This window comes from Cygnus olor, chromosome 15, assembly GCF_009769625.2.
Source record: "Cygnus olor isolate bCygOlo1 chromosome 15, bCygOlo1.pri.v2, whole genome shotgun sequence".
Classification (NCBI taxonomy): domain Eukaryota; kingdom Metazoa; phylum Chordata; class Aves; order Anseriformes; family Anatidae; genus Cygnus; species Cygnus olor.
The window spans coordinates 13,579,127-13,597,734 of record NC_049183.1 but is presented as its reverse complement, the minus strand read 5'-3'; the positions used below and the strand labels follow the sequence as shown (position 1 = coordinate 13,597,734).

The window sequence follows — 18,608 nt, the reverse complement described above, 5'->3', positions numbered from 1 at the left end:
AGCTTAGTTTGAGTTAATGTGCAAGCAGCATGTTGCCACAATGAGATAACTTTAAATTATTATTTTTATTCACTTTCAAGCTTCACCTGTTATTTGAAGAATACAGACATTAGGATAAAAAAAATAAAAATGCCCTAAACATAACTTACAGTCCCATTTCCCCTTTTTTTTCTTCATGTGCATAAACACTGACACACTTATTTCAGTTTTGCTGCAGCCATTTCCCAGTCAGTGGCAATGAAGCAGCTGTAAATTCAATATTTACAAACAGTGTAGGATTCATTCCTTCAGGAGATGTCAGGGGCCTAGAACAGCTGTACACAAATGTTCCTATCACACTCCTCCTATCAGAAACTGTTTTGCCTTTAAATCCCAGAAATCCCCAACTGATCAAATGCTAAGAGCCCTCGAGAGAGAACTGAAGTGAAGCAGATATTTTATTATGTGATTGGATAATCACAGGATCAGAAGGGTATCAAACTGATTTAAGTTACTTCAGCCCAAAACATAATATTATTTTCATAATCAGTACCTATTTTGGAACAAGTATCACTTAAAAGCTAGGTGCTTCACATCCCCCCGTTGCACGTATCACAGCGGAACCACAGAGTTAAATTCACAGGTGAGTGAAGTTTGCCCAAGCAGAAAAATACCAGGTATCACAGAAGCATTAAGGAAGGGATGTCACTGATGAATTGAGCGTGTGCAGACAATGAATTTCTCTGTAATGTTGGCAATGACTTAAGATCCTCATAGGGAAAGCACTACGGAGGATCCATATTATCATTTAAAAATCCCAAAGTTAAATACTGCTGTATTCTACTTCCATTCATATCTCCTTTCAATATACGTATTCTCTTGCTACAGACAAAAGCTGTATTAACTCTCAGAAAAAATGTACAAACAATGTAAGGAATGATTGAAAAACAACATTTAATTGCTGCTGTTATTTTTATAAACATGTATCATTTACTACAATCACATCTGATGCTTTTGTTCTGCTGATAAAACAAAATGTACTCATAATCTAGGAGGTAATCATCTCAGAAGAAATCCACTATGTAGAGTGCATTGTCTGATAAAGAATAGATGCAGTGTAGTAGCTTGCAATAGACATAATTTAAGCTTCCCACAACAGCCCATATACAGAATTAGCGTAAACCTCAATGTTCAGAACTCTCGGTGAGAGTGTTATTCATCTCTTGAAAATCCTCCTGGGCAAATACAAATTATCACTGAGTAATGAAGAAACAGATGATGCAAAATGGAATAGTTCTCCTGATGCAGAGAAGCCTGGAAATGATTTCAAGTTTAAATAATAGCAAGTCCATTTTCCCACACATTAGACTTGATGGGCACCTAGGAAATAATGAAATCCTGCATTCGATACACTCAAACCTTTAACACTTGTGTCATTCCATAAATCCCATTCTACTAACAGTATTAGCAAACCTTCTAATCCTACAATCACTGTGAGATGCACCTTCCTATCATCACCTCAGCTGACAAACTGAATATTACCATCTCTATTTTTCTACCTTTCGGTTACGGATATCTTCCTCTACTCAAAGTTATGAGTCTGAATAATAGGATCTTATCTAGGCATTCTGATGCCTGTCAGCAGCATTCATTTGGGCTTTAGTGATCTTCCCAGAGAGATTTGTCTTCCAAGTTCTACACATTTTCTTCTATCATTTTGCTACCTCTTTAGCTATAAAAATGGTTAAAAACAGCTTCCTTTCTTCTCCCCTTCTCCTACAGCACAGTCTTTCCTCCCTGCCACCCTCCATGGAATTTTGCTTCTTTTCCTCTCTAAAAATTCAGCTGAAAAAAAAAATATGAAAAGAAGAAAACATTTTAAAGACCCTTTGGACTATACCCTTCCCAGCAGTACCATATTGTTTGAGAGATTACAGAGTGGCCTAAAAGACCAGTAATATTAAGTAAAGCAAGCTTAATTCTCAGCATGTATATAAAGTGCACTTCATTATTTCAAAGACAGACTGACAAATCAATCCAGTATTATGGAGGAGAAGGGAAAGCAGGAGACTGAGTCTCTGGTCCTGGCTTTGCCACTTTCTCTGTAACCTTGGGCAAATGATTTATGCAATCTGAGGCTCAGTTTCCCCATCTGTGAAACAGATGCTTGACTCTTTGCCAAATTTAACTTATTTAAGAACCTGGATAAAAGACTCTCAATATTCACTGTGTCATTTTTGTTATTTATTTTTATAGCTTTCTCTAGCTCCCAGTGGACTACTGGGGAGTCCCAAAAGCATCTTTCCACCTACTTGTCTAAACAGGTAGAACTAAAGTCCAATTAACTGCGCTCCCCAGACACCACCACCGCTGCCTGCAGCCCTAAACTTTCTATAAGCAAATAAAGAAAAAGCATTTAAAGGAAACCCATTGAAAATGCACGCAGCATCAGCAACTGCTGAAAGATATACAGCAGAGCACAGTTACTGTGCAGTCTGATACATTGAAACTCCATTACAGAGAAGTATAAAGCTAGTCTGTGCAAGTTGCAATTTTATTTACAGTTAATCTCTGCTTATACTGTGAAATTAATCTGTCTCTCACACATTCAAAGTGCACAAAGCCTGAGCAAATAGGCTTTGTGCACAGAACTTTATGGGGCTGGGGGAAATCCAATCTGTCTTCCTATTTGCAGCGAAGGTGCAGGGCAGCTTTGTGGTTCCCCTCGTGCTTTATTCCAGCTCCTAGCTTGCAGCAGGGAGACAGCAACCTTCATTTACCCTCTTTTTGAAGGCTGGTGATTGCTAGGTCTGTGTAACAATGGATTAGAAGGCCTCTATGTTTAATACTGTATGTAAGAGCAAGTACCTGCCCCTCACAAGCCTGGGTTACAGACACTCGGCAAAATAATCCATGTAAAGATAGGTTTTCCATGCTCCTGCACCACATTCTTCAACAAATCAGACATGCATTAGAAGAATTCAGCAGAAATAAATTATTTGGCCTAGTCATGGTTCCCATATCTCCAATAAGACCTCATCTCGTGGGAATGATTATGAGTTCCCTATTAATCCCCTTGGAAACTGAACTGCTCAAAGGAAGAGTTAGGATAGAAGTAAGAGGTTAAAAGTCAACCTCTTCTCTCCCTGACTCCTCTAGGATTTCTTTACTAATACACAAAAAAACATTTGAGACAGCAGATTATTTTTTTCAGTAACAGCAGCGAGACGGTTCAGAGATTTGTCAAATAGCAGCATAGGATTGAAACATTTTTCAAAAATCTCAGAACGTTTTTTAAAATTCAATTTTTCTAATGACATAACACTTAAATTCTGTTACCTAAAAATTTTTAATAAAAAAATGCCTGTGTTTGCAATTGCACATGCTAAAACAAAAAGTTGGTGGTACATGGCCAGAATAAAGATCTATCTAGTCACATTTCCTCCCTTTGAAATTGTCTTGTCCTTGCTGCTCAGACACAAAATGCAAGAACAGTCCAATGACAGAACACTATTTACAACTTCTCAACTCCATTAATCTGTGCTTTAGCCATTTCCTGAGCTACACGTTGCATACACACAGCTGCGTTTAATAGCTCATACAGGATTTTTCTTCCATAAATATGCTTAATATTGTTTTTCTAAATAATCTGTATTTCTGATCTTAACTACTGTCTGGACCCACAACATCCATGGTTTTGTGCTCTCCGAAAAAGTACTACCTCTGTTTTTTTGTATATTTCCTACCTGAAAACTTATTTGGGTGCCTCCTCTGCTTCTTGAACTAAGCAATACAGAATCATCTACTCACCTTTCTACATGGCAACAGCCCTTGGGTCATCTCTTTCACAAAGTGTTCCAGTCGGTTTAATTTTTCAGTATTCAAAAACCATGGTAGACCTCTAATTATAATAAATCCTACTTTTTGGTACATTTTCTAGTTTTCCTATATCCCTTTCTATAGTAGAACAACTAGAATTGTGAAAAGGTTTTGAGATGGGGGTGTCAAGCATTTATACAGTGGCATTCTCTCATTTGTTCTATTCCTTTCTTCCCACTACCTAGCATTTTGAGCCACTTCTTGGCATGGAACTGAGGTTTTCAGAAGACATGGCTTTTCTGCAAAGTAATAGGTAATTTCATCTCTGTCAATAATTTCATGTGCCAGTTTACTGTCCAGTCAGTTCAAATCATCAGAACCCTCTGACTCTTCAGTGGTTATTTTTAATTTTGATTATCTTGGATAATTTTATATAATCAGCAAATATTAACATCTTACCATTCACCCTCTTTTCCAGGGCATTTACAAGTACGTTCCACATCACAGACTCCTGGGGAACTCCACTGACAGCAGGTTCCAGCTTTGAGAACTAAGGATTTGTTCTCTTTAAAAAGCTATTAATTCACAACAAGACCTTGTCTCTTATAACCTGATAGCTTCTTTTCTACAAGAGCCTTTGGTAAGAGACCTCATCAAAGGCTTTTGAAATTCCAAATCAACCAAAGCATCCTCACACATGCTTGCTGATTGTGCTAACACGTTTGCTAAGCTTCCCTCTAGAAAAGCACTGTTGACTCTTCCCTACATAAAGCAAAAAGTACTAAAATCATGATGCAAATAAAATCAACATGAAAGAAAGAATATTTTTATTGGCTCTGATCTGAAGAACGAACCCATTCAAATAAGCCATACGTTTTACCTAAGGATCTCAAGGCATGTTTATTTGTACTGCCTGTTAAACTTAGAGTCAGGGAAACTGAGACACCAAGAAGTTAAGCAGCTTGCCAAAATCACACAGCAATTCAGTGACAGAGTCAAACCTTCTCTAATCACAACACTATGATGTCTCCTGTCTTTCTGGAGTGCTAGAATAGGATGTGCTTCCATTTCTCTGGAAATAAATCTTAAACAGCAGTTTGTCTTGGGTGGAATTCTAAACATCTGAAGGCTTTTATGCAGTTAAGACACCCGTCAATTAAAAACTGCCTGTAAGAGTGTTCTGCAGGAAGACTATTAACTACACTTAAAAGTCAGAGCTACTGACAGCAGCTATAGAAATTCTGTAATTTTTTAGAAAAGAGGGCATTTGAATTGTTGAAAATATTGTGTTTGCATTTCAAATCATGGGTTCTGAAACCATAGTCTTACCTCAGCTAATTTATTGGCTCAATACGCTAATGTTTGCTATGAAGCAATTTATGGCAGATTTTCCAAAAGCAAATGCCCTCCCCCCTCCTTGTACCTGGATCTGGCAGAGTTAGCAATAACACACGGACCTCAAGACATTAAAAGCTGACAAAAGATACATTCTTCAGAACAGGATATACATCTACCTGTCATCCAAGGTACAATACTTCTGCACACTCACCCATCGCTTGGCACAAGATGTCCACATCTTTCTCCACTTCAGCCAAAATCACGCTCTCAGGTTCAGCAGTAAAATATGGTGGTTCTTCAGAACAGAGAAAACAAACAGAAGTAAACAAAGAAACCCACAGCAAAATGAAAAACAGGTATTGATTAAAGACATTCATATGATGTCTCCATAGACATTGTATTTAATGTGCTGTATTATGAACTGTCTAGCTTGTCTAAGTTTGTCTCTACGTCTCTACTTCAAGGCTTTTTTTTTTTTTGGTAGTAAAAGCATCATAAAAAAGCCAACGAATTTTTGCTTCGCTGAGTATGAATTCCAGAGTTGAGTCAATGTTCGGTAAGATTTAGCATTTTGCACTGCAAATTAATACTCAGAGCAGGGGCTACTTTTCATTTTATAGGTCTGAATCATGGAACATTTTAATTCTTCATTCAGAAAGGCCCTCCCGAGAGGTTTATAAAGGTTTATATTTACAACTTAGCATTTTATAGGATAGTTTGCTTCAGTATCTAAACTGAATTCAACCTCATGAAGGCATGAAGCATGTCAAATAAAGTGCCATAGTATGTCAGAAAGCCAACATCGGAGGATAAATGCAGTATAATTAAAAAAATTCTTCTCAACTGTTTTATTTCTTGAAAGCAAACAGATTTAATGCTTTAATTGAAGTTATAGTAATAATCATAAAAAGCCACACTTTATTGTTAGGACTAAAGAAAAGATATTAGACATTTAATTAAACAAAGACAAGATTCCAGAAACTACAGTATGCTGTCATGTTACTTTCTCTTCTATGCAGCATAAAATTGAAGAGCATCATGTCAAAGTCCCACAGGCATTAAGGTTGCAGTAATTATCATGGTAACTAAAAACTGTCATAGTCTGTTCAATGCAATTATCATCCAAATACTGTTTTTAGTAGCATTTTATTTGATTATAACTAGAATTCTATTGTAGCATACACAAACTCACTGCTAAGTTTTAGAAAATACAGAAAAGATAAAATAAGTAGCTTGTACGAACAAGTTACTTGCATTTTCATTTAAAAGAATTCAAGGATGTTTGAAAAAATGTAGTAAGCCACAAAGTCATCTGAGCTGACCTCTCAAATCTCTTCCCCAGCTGTATGTAAAAACTGGATGTGCAGTTTGTATTATTGATAGGATGTTGGTATGTTCATAAATGAAAACAAAACCATATTATTTTACTCCACAAATATCTGCTGTATCGCCTGCCACCACCTATAGTATAGCAAGTGTTGCCATCATCATCTCACAGAGAGAAACGCCAGCAGGCACACATCAGTAAGCACCAGGACTGGACCGCAAAGCCCTCCCCCAGCACTCCTTCCCGCTAACTACAATAAAATACTTGCATGAGTGTACAGAACTGGGGCTTCATTTGGGCACCAATGGATATTACAACTCTGTATTAATTCCAAATAAAGTCAATCAATATTAGTCTTCAAAATCCTGCACTGAGGAGGAGGTGAGGTTGCAAAATAGCCTGGAATATTCATTTACCCAGCAAAACCAATAAAACAAGCTACATGATTTATTATATTCTAATAATATACATGTGTTAACATTATTGATCCTCGCTGCCTAAATATAAAGCTATTAATAAACATGCATAAGTTGTGATTTATTGCATATGATCTCATGCATTAATCTAAACAACAAATTGAAAAGCTGAACATTTAATTGAAATTCTCTGATGGCACACAGCGCTTGACATGTTTGATCATCAAAGTTGCCAAGTCCTCTACAATGTGACTAAGTCCATGTTTAATTCTGAATATGCTCTCCCATCTCACCGCTATCCACCAAGCCTTGTCTGATATTTGTGCTCCACTTTGCAGAATTTTAACTTTTCGACTTCCAAGCTTTTAGCTTAGTCTCATTACTTTTCTGTATGTCTGGATGCACAGATCCACATCCATCCGTCCACCTTTGTTAAAACAAAATTTGAATTTTTCCTTCTGCATCAATTTATTTGGATTGAGAGGGGAGACAGAGGGGAAAGGTGGCCAAACCAGCATCCAAAGGAGCAAGACAGCACCCAGACACACACACCCCCACCTAGATATTCCCTTCTAACTCTGGGCTTCTTCTACAAATGTCTCTTCAGCCAGTGAGGTTCAAGTGTATTTTCTTCCTTTCAGGGAAGTCATGGAGTACACCTCTTGCACCCTCCCTTTTTATAAGGCACTCTGACCTTAACAGGCCAATTTTTAAGCTTGGCAACCTTCGGCTGCCAGCTCTCAAACTTTCTTCTAGATCAGCAACATATTCACACACCAGTGATAAATTTGAAGATTTATATTCAGCATGGGCCCGCAGTCCACCTGAAAGCACTTAATGTGACCTCAAAGATGCCATTAGCGCCAAGACCACTCCTTATGAACTCCTGTTGCACAGTTCCTGTAGTTACACTTGGCATATTTATACAGACTGTTTTCCCAGTGCCTCCCCCAAAACCTTATCCTACAGTCTGTGCTCCTTCCTTTATATCTCATACAGGCTGTTATGTTACCGTCAAAGAAACTTACTATAGTAAGAGATGCTTACGTGAGCTTTTCAAGCAATGAATTACCTGACAAGGAACTTGAAGTCACTGACAACTGTCACTTAGCAAATAGGACTGTGATGTTATAAAAGGAAGATTCACATTGGCTTTTTTGAAAGCAGCAGGAAGAAACTGAAGCAGACAAGACAGAAAAAGAGCAGGAGTAGCAGAAAGATGCAATCTAAAGGCCACAGACAGTTCCCAGAGGACTTTCAGGGTGTTGGTATGCCAACAGATATGACTTCCAGTCTTCATCAAGACCAGACCCACTTTTTCCCTTACCCTAAAGCCTGCTGAGCTCAATTCTCACAGCCACTCCAGCAGCTGGAAGCTCTGCTAAATGCTGCAATTGGCATACGAAGGGTAGGGAGGCTGAGGCAACAACTGCATGCAGAGCTCTCAGATGTTATTCTTGTGAGATAAGCACAGATACAGAAACGCTTCCAGAAGCAGTACCACAATATACTGATTGGTAACTACCTGCCTCTGCTGCCTAGAATTAGAGACAAGCCTCGATGCCAAGACAAGACCAATCTGTAAGGGAATTTGGGGAGATCTAGAATACCTTGTGGACAATAGTGCTGTTGCATCCCAAGTCTAATAGACATGGAAAATTGGTCTTGGTGATTTAAGGCATGAGAGAATCCCAGCAGTATTGGTGCAGGTATACTCTTAGGGCTTTGTGTGAAATGAAGCGGTGATTGCCATGCAAGCTGGGCTACTTTTCCACAAGTCGTGTCCCTCGTGTTAGCAACACAAATGCTCAAAAGGTCCTTTGCAAGCTCCAGTGTGCTTGCTTACTCTGCTGGGTAGCGAGGGTCTATGGCTCCAACAGAACCCAGGCTGTGGACAAAATTAAGGCAAAACAGCTGTAGTTACACATCACGGACCACTGAAATCTAGGCTCCCCACATTTTAGATGTGTCAGATATATGATCTGCACATCAGATGTGTGCCTAAAGGCCTGTAGACCCAGCATAAATTGCTAGTGAAAAATTCCTGGGATCTGAATTTGGGTGCTACACACCAGCTGGTGAAAAACTATCAGAAAGAGGCCATAAAAATGCAGTAGTATTTGTAGGGGTCAGATGGCATTCTGAAGGGGTATTCTGTTTGTCTGTATATATGACTCTATTACATATTTATAAGGCTTGGTTTGAATCACACTGTGCCAATTTGAACTTTTATTGTTGTAGACAATAATCATGTGATGAAATTTAATGTGTGTGGTGAAATTAGAATGTCTTCCAAACTATATAACATGCCAGACGCAAGCCCCCAGACGCAGCAGTTTCTAGGAGCGACAGTCATCTGCTGGTACCAGGTCAAACATTTGATTTAAATTATAGAATCACAGTAGTTAGAACAGGGAAGGACCTATTACAACGAGTTCACCCTGCTGGCACTGCAGCATCCTATACAATGAGAGGGGGTCACATCTCATATTAGACAATGAAATGGATACTATATTGTTTGGATATTGTATTGGTGTTTGAGTGATTTTAACTAAAAGGTCAAGAACAAGCAAAGGCGAAAAAGAATATTTGAATATAAATGCATGCTTTTAATAGTTGTCGAAGGTTCCGGGCTTTTTTTTGCACTACAGAAATCATTGAAAAGATAGCCGCTTTGCAAAGCCCCTGGGAGCCTGCAAAATTTGATACTGTTCTAACTTCTCCTACGCAGAGTTACATGGTCACTGATTTTAACATTTAAAAGATAGCAGTCAGCATCCATTACATACCCTTCAAGCTGCACTGGAGATGTGTGACCTAATCCTAGATACATACATGAAAGTCAGAAAGAACAGAGAAAGCCCCAGGGGCTCCTCCAAAGCTGAAATTCCTGCATCATTCAAATTCAGGCCTGAATATTTAAGGAGAAAATTGAGCCCTAAACATGGAAGCCTTTCTCTAACATTAGCATAAACTAATTTATTTGGTGAATATCCTAAAATAAAGTGGAACTGTGAACTTGAGAGCCGCTCGTAGGTAACCAGGACCCTAACTCCAGACAGCAGATCAGACTGCCTGTGCTGGGAGATGAGCCACGTTATGCATGCAGGTGTAACAGATTCCTTGAAGGAGGATTTTTCTTTGCATGAATATCGAGTTAAAACAGAAACAGATGAAAAAGGTACTCCTTGTTTCTTGCTTTGTGCATTGCATTCTCTCAGTCATGGAAAAAAATCCCGTTGAAGGAACAACTATTTTAAAAAACAGATACAATTATTACATCTGGGGATCTACGTGGTATGACTAACTCCCCTACCATCAGCTGCTGTCTGTGCACTGAAAAATCTTGTAACAGCCCAGGGAACACACCTCCTGTCTGCAGAATTGAGAGAAGGTGGAATTTCTCAGGAATGTCACAGCCAGAACTGAAGTTCCAAAAAGTCACCTTGTGGGATAGGCCTCATGGGCATTTGGGCCCGAGGTACAGAGACCTCTGTGGTGCACCAGACCAAAAAATTGACAACTCAAGTTTAGACGTGTCCAAAGAGACTTTATATTTTAAGTTTTCCTGAAAACTCTTTTTCTTATGTACTATACAGGAGCACAACCATCATGGCCTTTTCATAAGCACAATACATGAGCACAAACGTCATGGAAAAATTCTTCACTCTGCTTTCAAGACATCATTTGTAGTGTTTCTGAGTTTCCAAACAAGAACCACGAGAGCTATTGGGTCCAGAGAACTGAGCACAAGGTTTTGAGGTGGCTAGCAGCCGTAGTTGCAAGTTCAGTTCAAATTCACAAACAAAAGCAAGGCACAAAGAAGGCCCTTCTGCATCTCCAGGCTTGCTCCTGGAGAAGTACAGTGAAGGAGGAATAGCCCCACAGTTCCTCCCATAGTCCAGCCAGGTGGGCCCTCCACACTAACGTTATAACATTTCTGCTGTATTCCTGAATTCCAGAGTCCTGTGAAGCGGTATCCCTCCCACTTGATGAGAACCAGGGTAGCCTTTAAAAGAGAGAGACACCTATTATACTCCCCTGTTGTCCTATTTTCAGAAAGACATATATCCAGCTGAGATACAAAATTCTCTCTAGTGAACACCAAGATGAGAATAATATATCTACTAATATAGTTCTTTCGGGCACAAAAGTGCTCCAAAAAGAAGGAAAACGCTCAACTGTGATTCCACTTTATTCCAACAGTCCTTTGGATAGGCCAACAGGGCTTCAACACTCAGTTCTGGGTGATACTTCATCATACAAAGCCATTCCTTCTCTTCGTTTTCTTCCTCATTTTATTCAGATTTTACTTTCTGACTGCATCTGACTTAAAGAGCAGTATAGTTTCCATGTAGTGGAAGGGATTCATTTCTTGTTCTCTTAAGCTCCTAAAATTCATTATTTCCCAAAGAACAATCACTTAAAAAATGATGATTGCAATTTGTCGCTAACAGAACTTGCAGAACCAGAGCAAAAGAATTTAAAATTCGTTCAGTCTCCAAATTGGTTTGCTCATGAGAAGACTCCTTAAATTACTTAATCTTCAAACTGTTAGTGATAAAACAAATGTGCTCTTATCTAATCTGCAACAAATCTTCCCCAAACTGTTACTCTGCCAACTGAGGAACATGCTACCCTTTAAAAATTTATAACAACTGCAGCTAATAAAACCAGAGTTTGGAACCACCTCAGTTTATCTTTGCTGGAACAATATGAAGATGTCAGAAAGCTTTCTGCCACATCCAGAAGAAAATTGTAGTGTAGCACAAGACTACAGGATATTCTTCTTGCTCATGCAGTATCATTCTACTGCATTAGATATTCAGATTTTTTCAAATGCTAGTGTGATTTTAATTTAAAAAACTAAGATGTACTCTCAGAAGTAATATTGTAGGTCACAAATAATAATTTGAAATGAACACATGCCTTTGTACTAAGTTCCACTGCCTTCTAATAAAGCTCTTGTCACCATCTGGGTACACACTCAAATTATGTTATTTCCTTTAGTTAGAAAAGTCAAGGACTGATATATTTGTAAAATAAATAATAAAATCCATGAATAACTGAATATCTGTGATATCTTTGATGCATCTTTTTACTACTACCTCTTTTCCACCTGTTAATAGCAATATTTTTTTCTATCAATCCACAAAAGCTCCTATTACCATACTATTGAGTGTCTCTATTTGATTTACCCAAATCATTTTGAAAACAAACCTCTTCTATTACCACAAATTCATTTTTCTGTTAGTCAAGACCCTTATTTAGTCCATGCTGTATTATTCTGCAGAGAACAGCTCATTATCAGGTCACTATCAACATGTACACACTGCAAGTATTTTATGCATGCAAATGGATAAGCATACTTGAGTCTCTGTGAGTACTACTCCAAGAGACTACAAGGGACACACTACAAAAAATCCTTAGGTTCGAATCTCGTCTGTACTTTCCCCTAGAACCTATTCCTTGACTAATTAAACAACGTCTGAATCCATTCAAGAATGTTAAGGCTGAATATAAGTTATGCCATCAACTATTAATCCTTTGATATGGCTTCCTGTTTTGAATTAGAGATCCATCCTGCAGCTCGAGAAACTTATAAATAAATCTATCAGGCTTTGCTGACACATTGAGTAAACACCTGCAACTGAAGTGTCTTGTTCCATCAGAAGGAAATAAAAGTAATGGGTAACCAATTTGTTTCTGCTTGCTTTCATCTGCTTGTTCTTATCTACAGGCCTTTTCATAACTTCATTCCCTGACAGCCCCCTAAAACTGGATAAGAAATAAATAAAACATCTAAAAATAAGAGAAGAGATAAGCTACTAAATAAAGGCAGCAATACTATTTTAATATAATTTCCCAATGATTGCTTCTCAGTTTTATTATAACTGTATTTAAGAATCTTTCACCTTAACTGACAGGCTGCTTTAAGTATTGTATTAGACTGGATCTGCCACCATAGCAGCAAAATTAAACTAGTTACAATAAAATCTTATGAATAAACGAGAGTTTAAACCAAAACCATAAATCAGTGAAATCCGTCTCTGCTCCTTAACGGGTAGGAAAGCTGTGAGGTAATTCTAAGAAAAGGAGTATAAAGAAAAAGACTGGAACCAAACTTCATCCAGTAGGTAATAAATACAATGGAGACACAATGCTACAAATGAACCTGGAGCACAGCTTTGTAGAGAGAAGAGCTGTTTACTCATTTAGCATGAACTACTTTAAATTGCTTTAGTAGAATACAGACCATACAGCAGAGTCTTTAAAATTGTATTTTCTGAAGTCTGAAAGAGTGTAAAGAATTGTTGTGATGAATTCTCTCTGCAAGGCACTACAGAAATTCATGCGCATGAATTCTGATCACTGAGACCTGTATCATTGCCAAAGCAATACCCTGTCCAGGACATTTGCAGTTGCTACTGAAACTATTATATAAAAGCTAGACTTGACACAATCAGCTCTGGCTTATTGTTCTAAAACATTTCCTTTATCCTAAAAATACCAAACAAACCTCTACACAGTGTCCAGTGAGCTCATTTGTGCTGTAATGTCAGAACACGACACACATGGTAGCTAGGTTTTCAAACGACAACCTCCCTGCTACGGCAAAATTCCAGCAGGGAGGTGATAGCGGAAAAAGGCCAGTCCCTCCGTCAAGAAAGGGCTGAAAAGCACCAATGTCCCTTTAAAAACTAAGTCCAAAGCTTCCCTTGGAGTTGGAGGTCGGGCATGTAGCATTGATTTTAATGGTATTTTCTTCTCCCTTTTCTTCTCTCAGTAAAGACGTCTGCCTGCCTGTGTGCTCAGGAATGTCCTTGGCCCCCTGACTGGCACTTGCAACAGACAACGCACAGAAGTGCACCTAAAAGGCTTCTTTCAGAAATACAGGCACTTGACGTATTAGAACTAGATGTAAGCAAGCTGGGAGTTAATCAGGATTTAATGCAGCTAAAAGCCGAGATGTGGAAGCTACACAATAAGGATTTTACTACTGTTTCCCCCAACTTCTGATTATATTTACAGTTTCACAAGAGATTCAGAATCAGATCAGTGTTTAAAAGTATCTATTTGATGAATTTATATCCATGGGGGAGAGCTGCTGGATTAATTTGGAAGATAACCCCCTTCCACCTCTTTTGTTTTGTTCTCTGAAGAGAAGTTCAAATGTAAGGTCAATGAAATATTAAAATATCAATTTTATTTCCTACTATACCTCAGTCCAGAGCCTATTTTACTAAAAAATGCAGTGCATTGAGAATTACCTATTATAGAAAGGAAGGCATTTGCTCTCGCTGGTTCCTCTGTGCTGTCTCTCAATTTTGCTTCACATAAGTATATCCCAACATCAGCAGAGGTTGGGTTGGTGATAGTGAGTCGTCTCCCAAAACTGCTAATTCCACTGGTTATTTTTATTCCATTTCTCTTCCAAGTCATGCTTAGTCTCTCAACAGGTCTACCGAGGTTAAAGAAAAAAAAAAAAAAAGGTAAAAGATCTTACAGAACAATCTTGTCTGCAGTTAAATACAGACTATAAAACTTCCTTTATCCCCTACATTAGCTATTCAGAAATAAACATATATGTAACTTCCATACACTACTCAAGTGGCATTATACAAGTACACCTAATTGATATGGCAATAGAAGTTAAGTACTAATAATTTGATTTCTCTAAGCAAAAGGAGTAAATACTGTTATGGGAATCAGCTGCATGGGAAGTGCTTTCATTATAACTCAATTAGCAAGAAAATATTAACCATATCAAGAACATCTCTGCCCTCAGAGGATAAAGCAAATCAGTTGGTCTCCTATCATCTGAGGACCTCAACTATTCACTTCCACTAGAATTCAATGCTATGCAAGGCTAACTAGATGGAAACAGCCACATGCACAGAACAAATGCTGTGAACCGTGTTACGGTGCATTATGAACAGTTGAGCAATAATCACTGTAAACTAACAACATCTGTAAGAAATTACTCCATAGGAGAGCCTCCCTAATTTATTTACTAGGAAGCATAGACTGTTAATTTAAACAGTATTACCTTCTGTGTCAGTATGCAATACAGCTGAAATATTATTAAACCTTAACATAATTATTTCCTTAAGATAATGTTTGCTGCTTGAACAACCGTACTTCTTTTCTTTACTGTGTACGTAACAGGTAGAAAAAGTAACTCACGCTATATCCTTATTTTCCCCCAAAAAATCAACGTTTAATTCAGTAATGTTGGACAAATAAGATTGTTCGTAAGGTTACTTTGAAGAGCAAGCGACATGCTGCATGCGGCTTCAGTCATTAAAATAACAAAAAATGAAAAGAACTTCCTATGTCCTTTCAAATAAAGGACAGGCCACTAAAATTAGTTACTTATAACCCCACTGCTTTTACAGTACCTTGCATTGGCCACACATTCCAGGGTAATTTCACCGCTCCCTGCTATGATGCTAGTATTCTGTGGAGGGATTACAATGACAGGAGACATGGTGTCAGACGGGTCTACGGCATCTGCATGGGCAGAAAAAAAATATACTTGTGAATACTCTATACATCTGCAAACAGCAAGGACTGAAACATTTCAGGTAAAGGATCTTGTCAAGTGACACAGCTGCAAATTTCACTCTTCAGCCTCACCACCAATTTTAATCTCCTCATTAAAGGGAGATCTTCAGCATGACCATTTTTGATGGCTTTCATTATACTGTACAAACACTCTGTTTCAATACACCCAGCTTGGCATCATTCAAAACACACACAGCTCACCAGAACTGCTCCCAGATGGAGTGCAGAGGCCATTCTCAAACAGAAAGCAAATAAATTAAGCATCCTAAAGGTTTTCTACTGTTGAGCACTTTTATTTTTATCAAACACTTGCTGACTTTTATTTTTAAGACCGTTTCATGTTTTGTTTAATCTTAGCACTTCCATACCATTTCAAAAGAGTCTGCCAATACTCATGTTAGTTCTTTAAAAAGAATTTACACACTGGGGAACAAATATAAAATTAACAAAGCAGCATATCACAGCAACTTCAATCCCCTTTTCTTATCAGGAAAGTAAATAACCCAAATCTGCTATTCTTTTGTGAGGCATCATACTGTAAATAATTTAGCTTATGCAACAGTCAGCAGACATTTAAAAAATGGTAAAAAGGCTGCTTGTAAATTTTCTCTGTATACATTTAGTAAGTGAATTAAAATACCCATGTATTCATAGGTACTTTGCTTCAAGCAACTCATTTGGGAAAGAAAAATTAGCTATTTTTTAGCTTGACTAAGAGAGTAATAAAAATTTCTAAAGATACAGAATCCAATAAGCGAATTATGGAGAAAAGTAATGAAAATAAAACTAAACTGATGCAAACCCAAGCCAATTCATCAAATGTTTTCTGCAAGAGAGGCTAACCCATGCCCATTAACTGTGAAGTAGAATGGGAAACTGGCAAATGCAAGGTGTGAATCCTGATACCCTCTTTTAAGATACAGCCTTAAATAATAGCAAATAGATAGAAAATTCTTTGCTTATCCAATAACTGCATGCCAAAAGCCATTTCACATTCTACTTCCCTTATTAGATAGACAAAATTTTAAGTAATAGGGCTCAAAGTTCACGAGGTCAGCAGATCTCTGAACTGTTGAATGACAAAATTTTTACCTTTTGACACTGTTGTAGTTGGTAGCAAATAGCGTACTAAGGGAGATGAAAGCATATAGAACAATTTTAAAATTTCAGGAATACCACGTGCACACCTACATAAATTCAAGCATTCAAGGCTGGTGCTTAAGGAAGGGGTAAGCACATACCTATTTCTTTCCATACATGTGCTCTGTTGACCTGACACAGCACATATATTACAGCTTGCATAGGATCTCAGAAACCAAGCTTGTAGTAGATTTTAGGTCTGTTCAGCAACATTCCTGGAAACATGACATTATCAGGTACCACATCTACTTTCTAAGAAGATTTCCATGGTGCTCTTAGAAGTACTCATGGCAGTAATCTTCCAGATAGCAAATGAAAAAATATAAACCAAGTGCCAATCAGATTAGCAACTTGTTACTGATGAGAAGAAACCTCAGCATTACTGTTCACCACTATTTCTGCACAAGACGAAGGCTTACAACAGTAAACACTAAAAGATCAACAAACAAGTTGCTAATTTGGCAAAGATCACCTCTTATCTCCATCTGGAAAAGAGGAAAACCGCTTGTTCAGCTTATCAGCTCCCCTGAAGAATGACTCAACCACACTAAAAACAACCAAAGAACAGAAGCCAGCTTTGTTGTAACCTCTAAGAGTTCGCCACACGGGAAAAGCTCTTTGTGCAGCGAGCAGATAAGCAGGAGAAATAAGAGAACTTTCCTCTGCCTGCAACCAGGAAAACATGAGGTTTCTTTGATTTAATTGCTAACCATAGCAAGAATCTAAACAAGGTATGTGCATTTATTTACTATTTTTTATTTTCTTTTCATACCATCCCTGAAACAAGTCTATTAAAAGCAGTCTTTTGATAAGGATTTTGAGTGGGTGAACTAATAAAGATGTTACACTGAGAGCTCACCAAAACAGCTATCACTTGGATTCTAAGTAAAATCCTACAACGGTCAGCTGCAGATATAACAAGCATGAATATAAAACAACAATATTTCCAAGTATTACCTAAACACTACCTAGACAGTATACATATTCCTGTTTCATATTCAAAGGCTGTTTAAGTTTCCCTTTGTGGCACAAAGAAACCACCTGCTGTAACTCGGTCCGGCCCAATCCTGCTAAATAAAACTCAACAAGGACATTCCCACGGCTCCTCGTGCAGCTTGCAGCTTTGTTTTGTGGCTGGTCAAAATATCAAAGGAGGAATTTAGTCTTACTTTACAGTAAAAATCTCAATAGGGCTGAAACATGGGATCTGCGTGTCCACCCCATCCTTTCAGAACCTCACTCCTTGGTGAAATCCACAGGCTGGATATTAGAGCAGCCAGGCTCCTAATCTAGATAAGGAGTAGCACTGTGATTTGGTTTCCATGATGTGATGCAGCAAATCAGACCAGCCTGGCTGTGGAAGGTAGAGAGCTATTTCAAACAATCAGATAATGAAAAACTACCCAGCCTTCTGCGTTTCTTATCCTTCCTGTCACTAAGCCACTCCATCCCTCTCCTACTTCCCAATGTACAGCACTGACGTGATTTTACTTGACTGGTGCTACACTAAATTGCAATGCCGAATGTCACTGTTAGTAAACAGGTATTTTCTTTGAGAATCCTTTGTAGAAAACAATTGCATTTTTTCTCTTCTTCACTACTCCTTTATTTATTTATTTATTTATTTTTACTTCATCAGACTCTTTGTTCTCTGTTTTCCACGTCCTTGCCTCTTGTTTCTGCCTGCCTTTTCATCTCCTCTTCCTCTGCCTCCCTTTACTCAGGCAACTTCTCTGCCTTCATCACTGGTTATTTCCCTTCCCTCAATCCCACGGTCCCCAATAGATATTTCACATTATTAAAAGGCTGCTCAATTTCTCATGAATCCTTTATTTTAATGATTGAGCTTCAATCTCTTAGACTCATATCCATTAGCAGGAAATATTTATTAAAGACACTGAAATGTGAGAGCCGTATGGATGAATACAAGGACATAGTTATAATAAGATGAATCCACTGTCAGGGGACCGCCGTTCCCACCCAAATTCCACTTTTTTTCTGAAAGAAAAGATCTTTCCTTT

General features: G+C 38.1%; 1 protein-coding gene across 5 annotated transcripts in view; it reads right to left on the bottom strand.

Moving 5' to 3' along the window:
• SDK1 (sidekick cell adhesion molecule 1) overlaps nucleotides 1-18,608 on the bottom strand; it is a 394,723-nt gene that overhangs the window by 141,542 nt on the left and 234,573 nt on the right. For 4 of the 5 annotated variants that reach the window (XM_040574955.1, XM_040574954.1, XM_040574956.1 and 1 more), the window contains 3 exons: nucleotides 15,282-15,393; nucleotides 14,151-14,341; nucleotides 5,348-5,431 (listed from right to left, as the gene is read on the bottom strand). In XM_040574955.1, the coding sequence (XP_040430889.1) occupies nucleotides 5,348-5,431; nucleotides 14,151-14,341; nucleotides 15,282-15,393 (387 nt within the window). Of the gene's footprint in view, nucleotides 1-5,347; nucleotides 5,432-14,150; nucleotides 14,342-15,281; nucleotides 15,394-16,688; nucleotides 16,765-18,608 lie in introns of those variants that run through there. The other variant, XM_040574957.1, reaches the window with a different exon arrangement.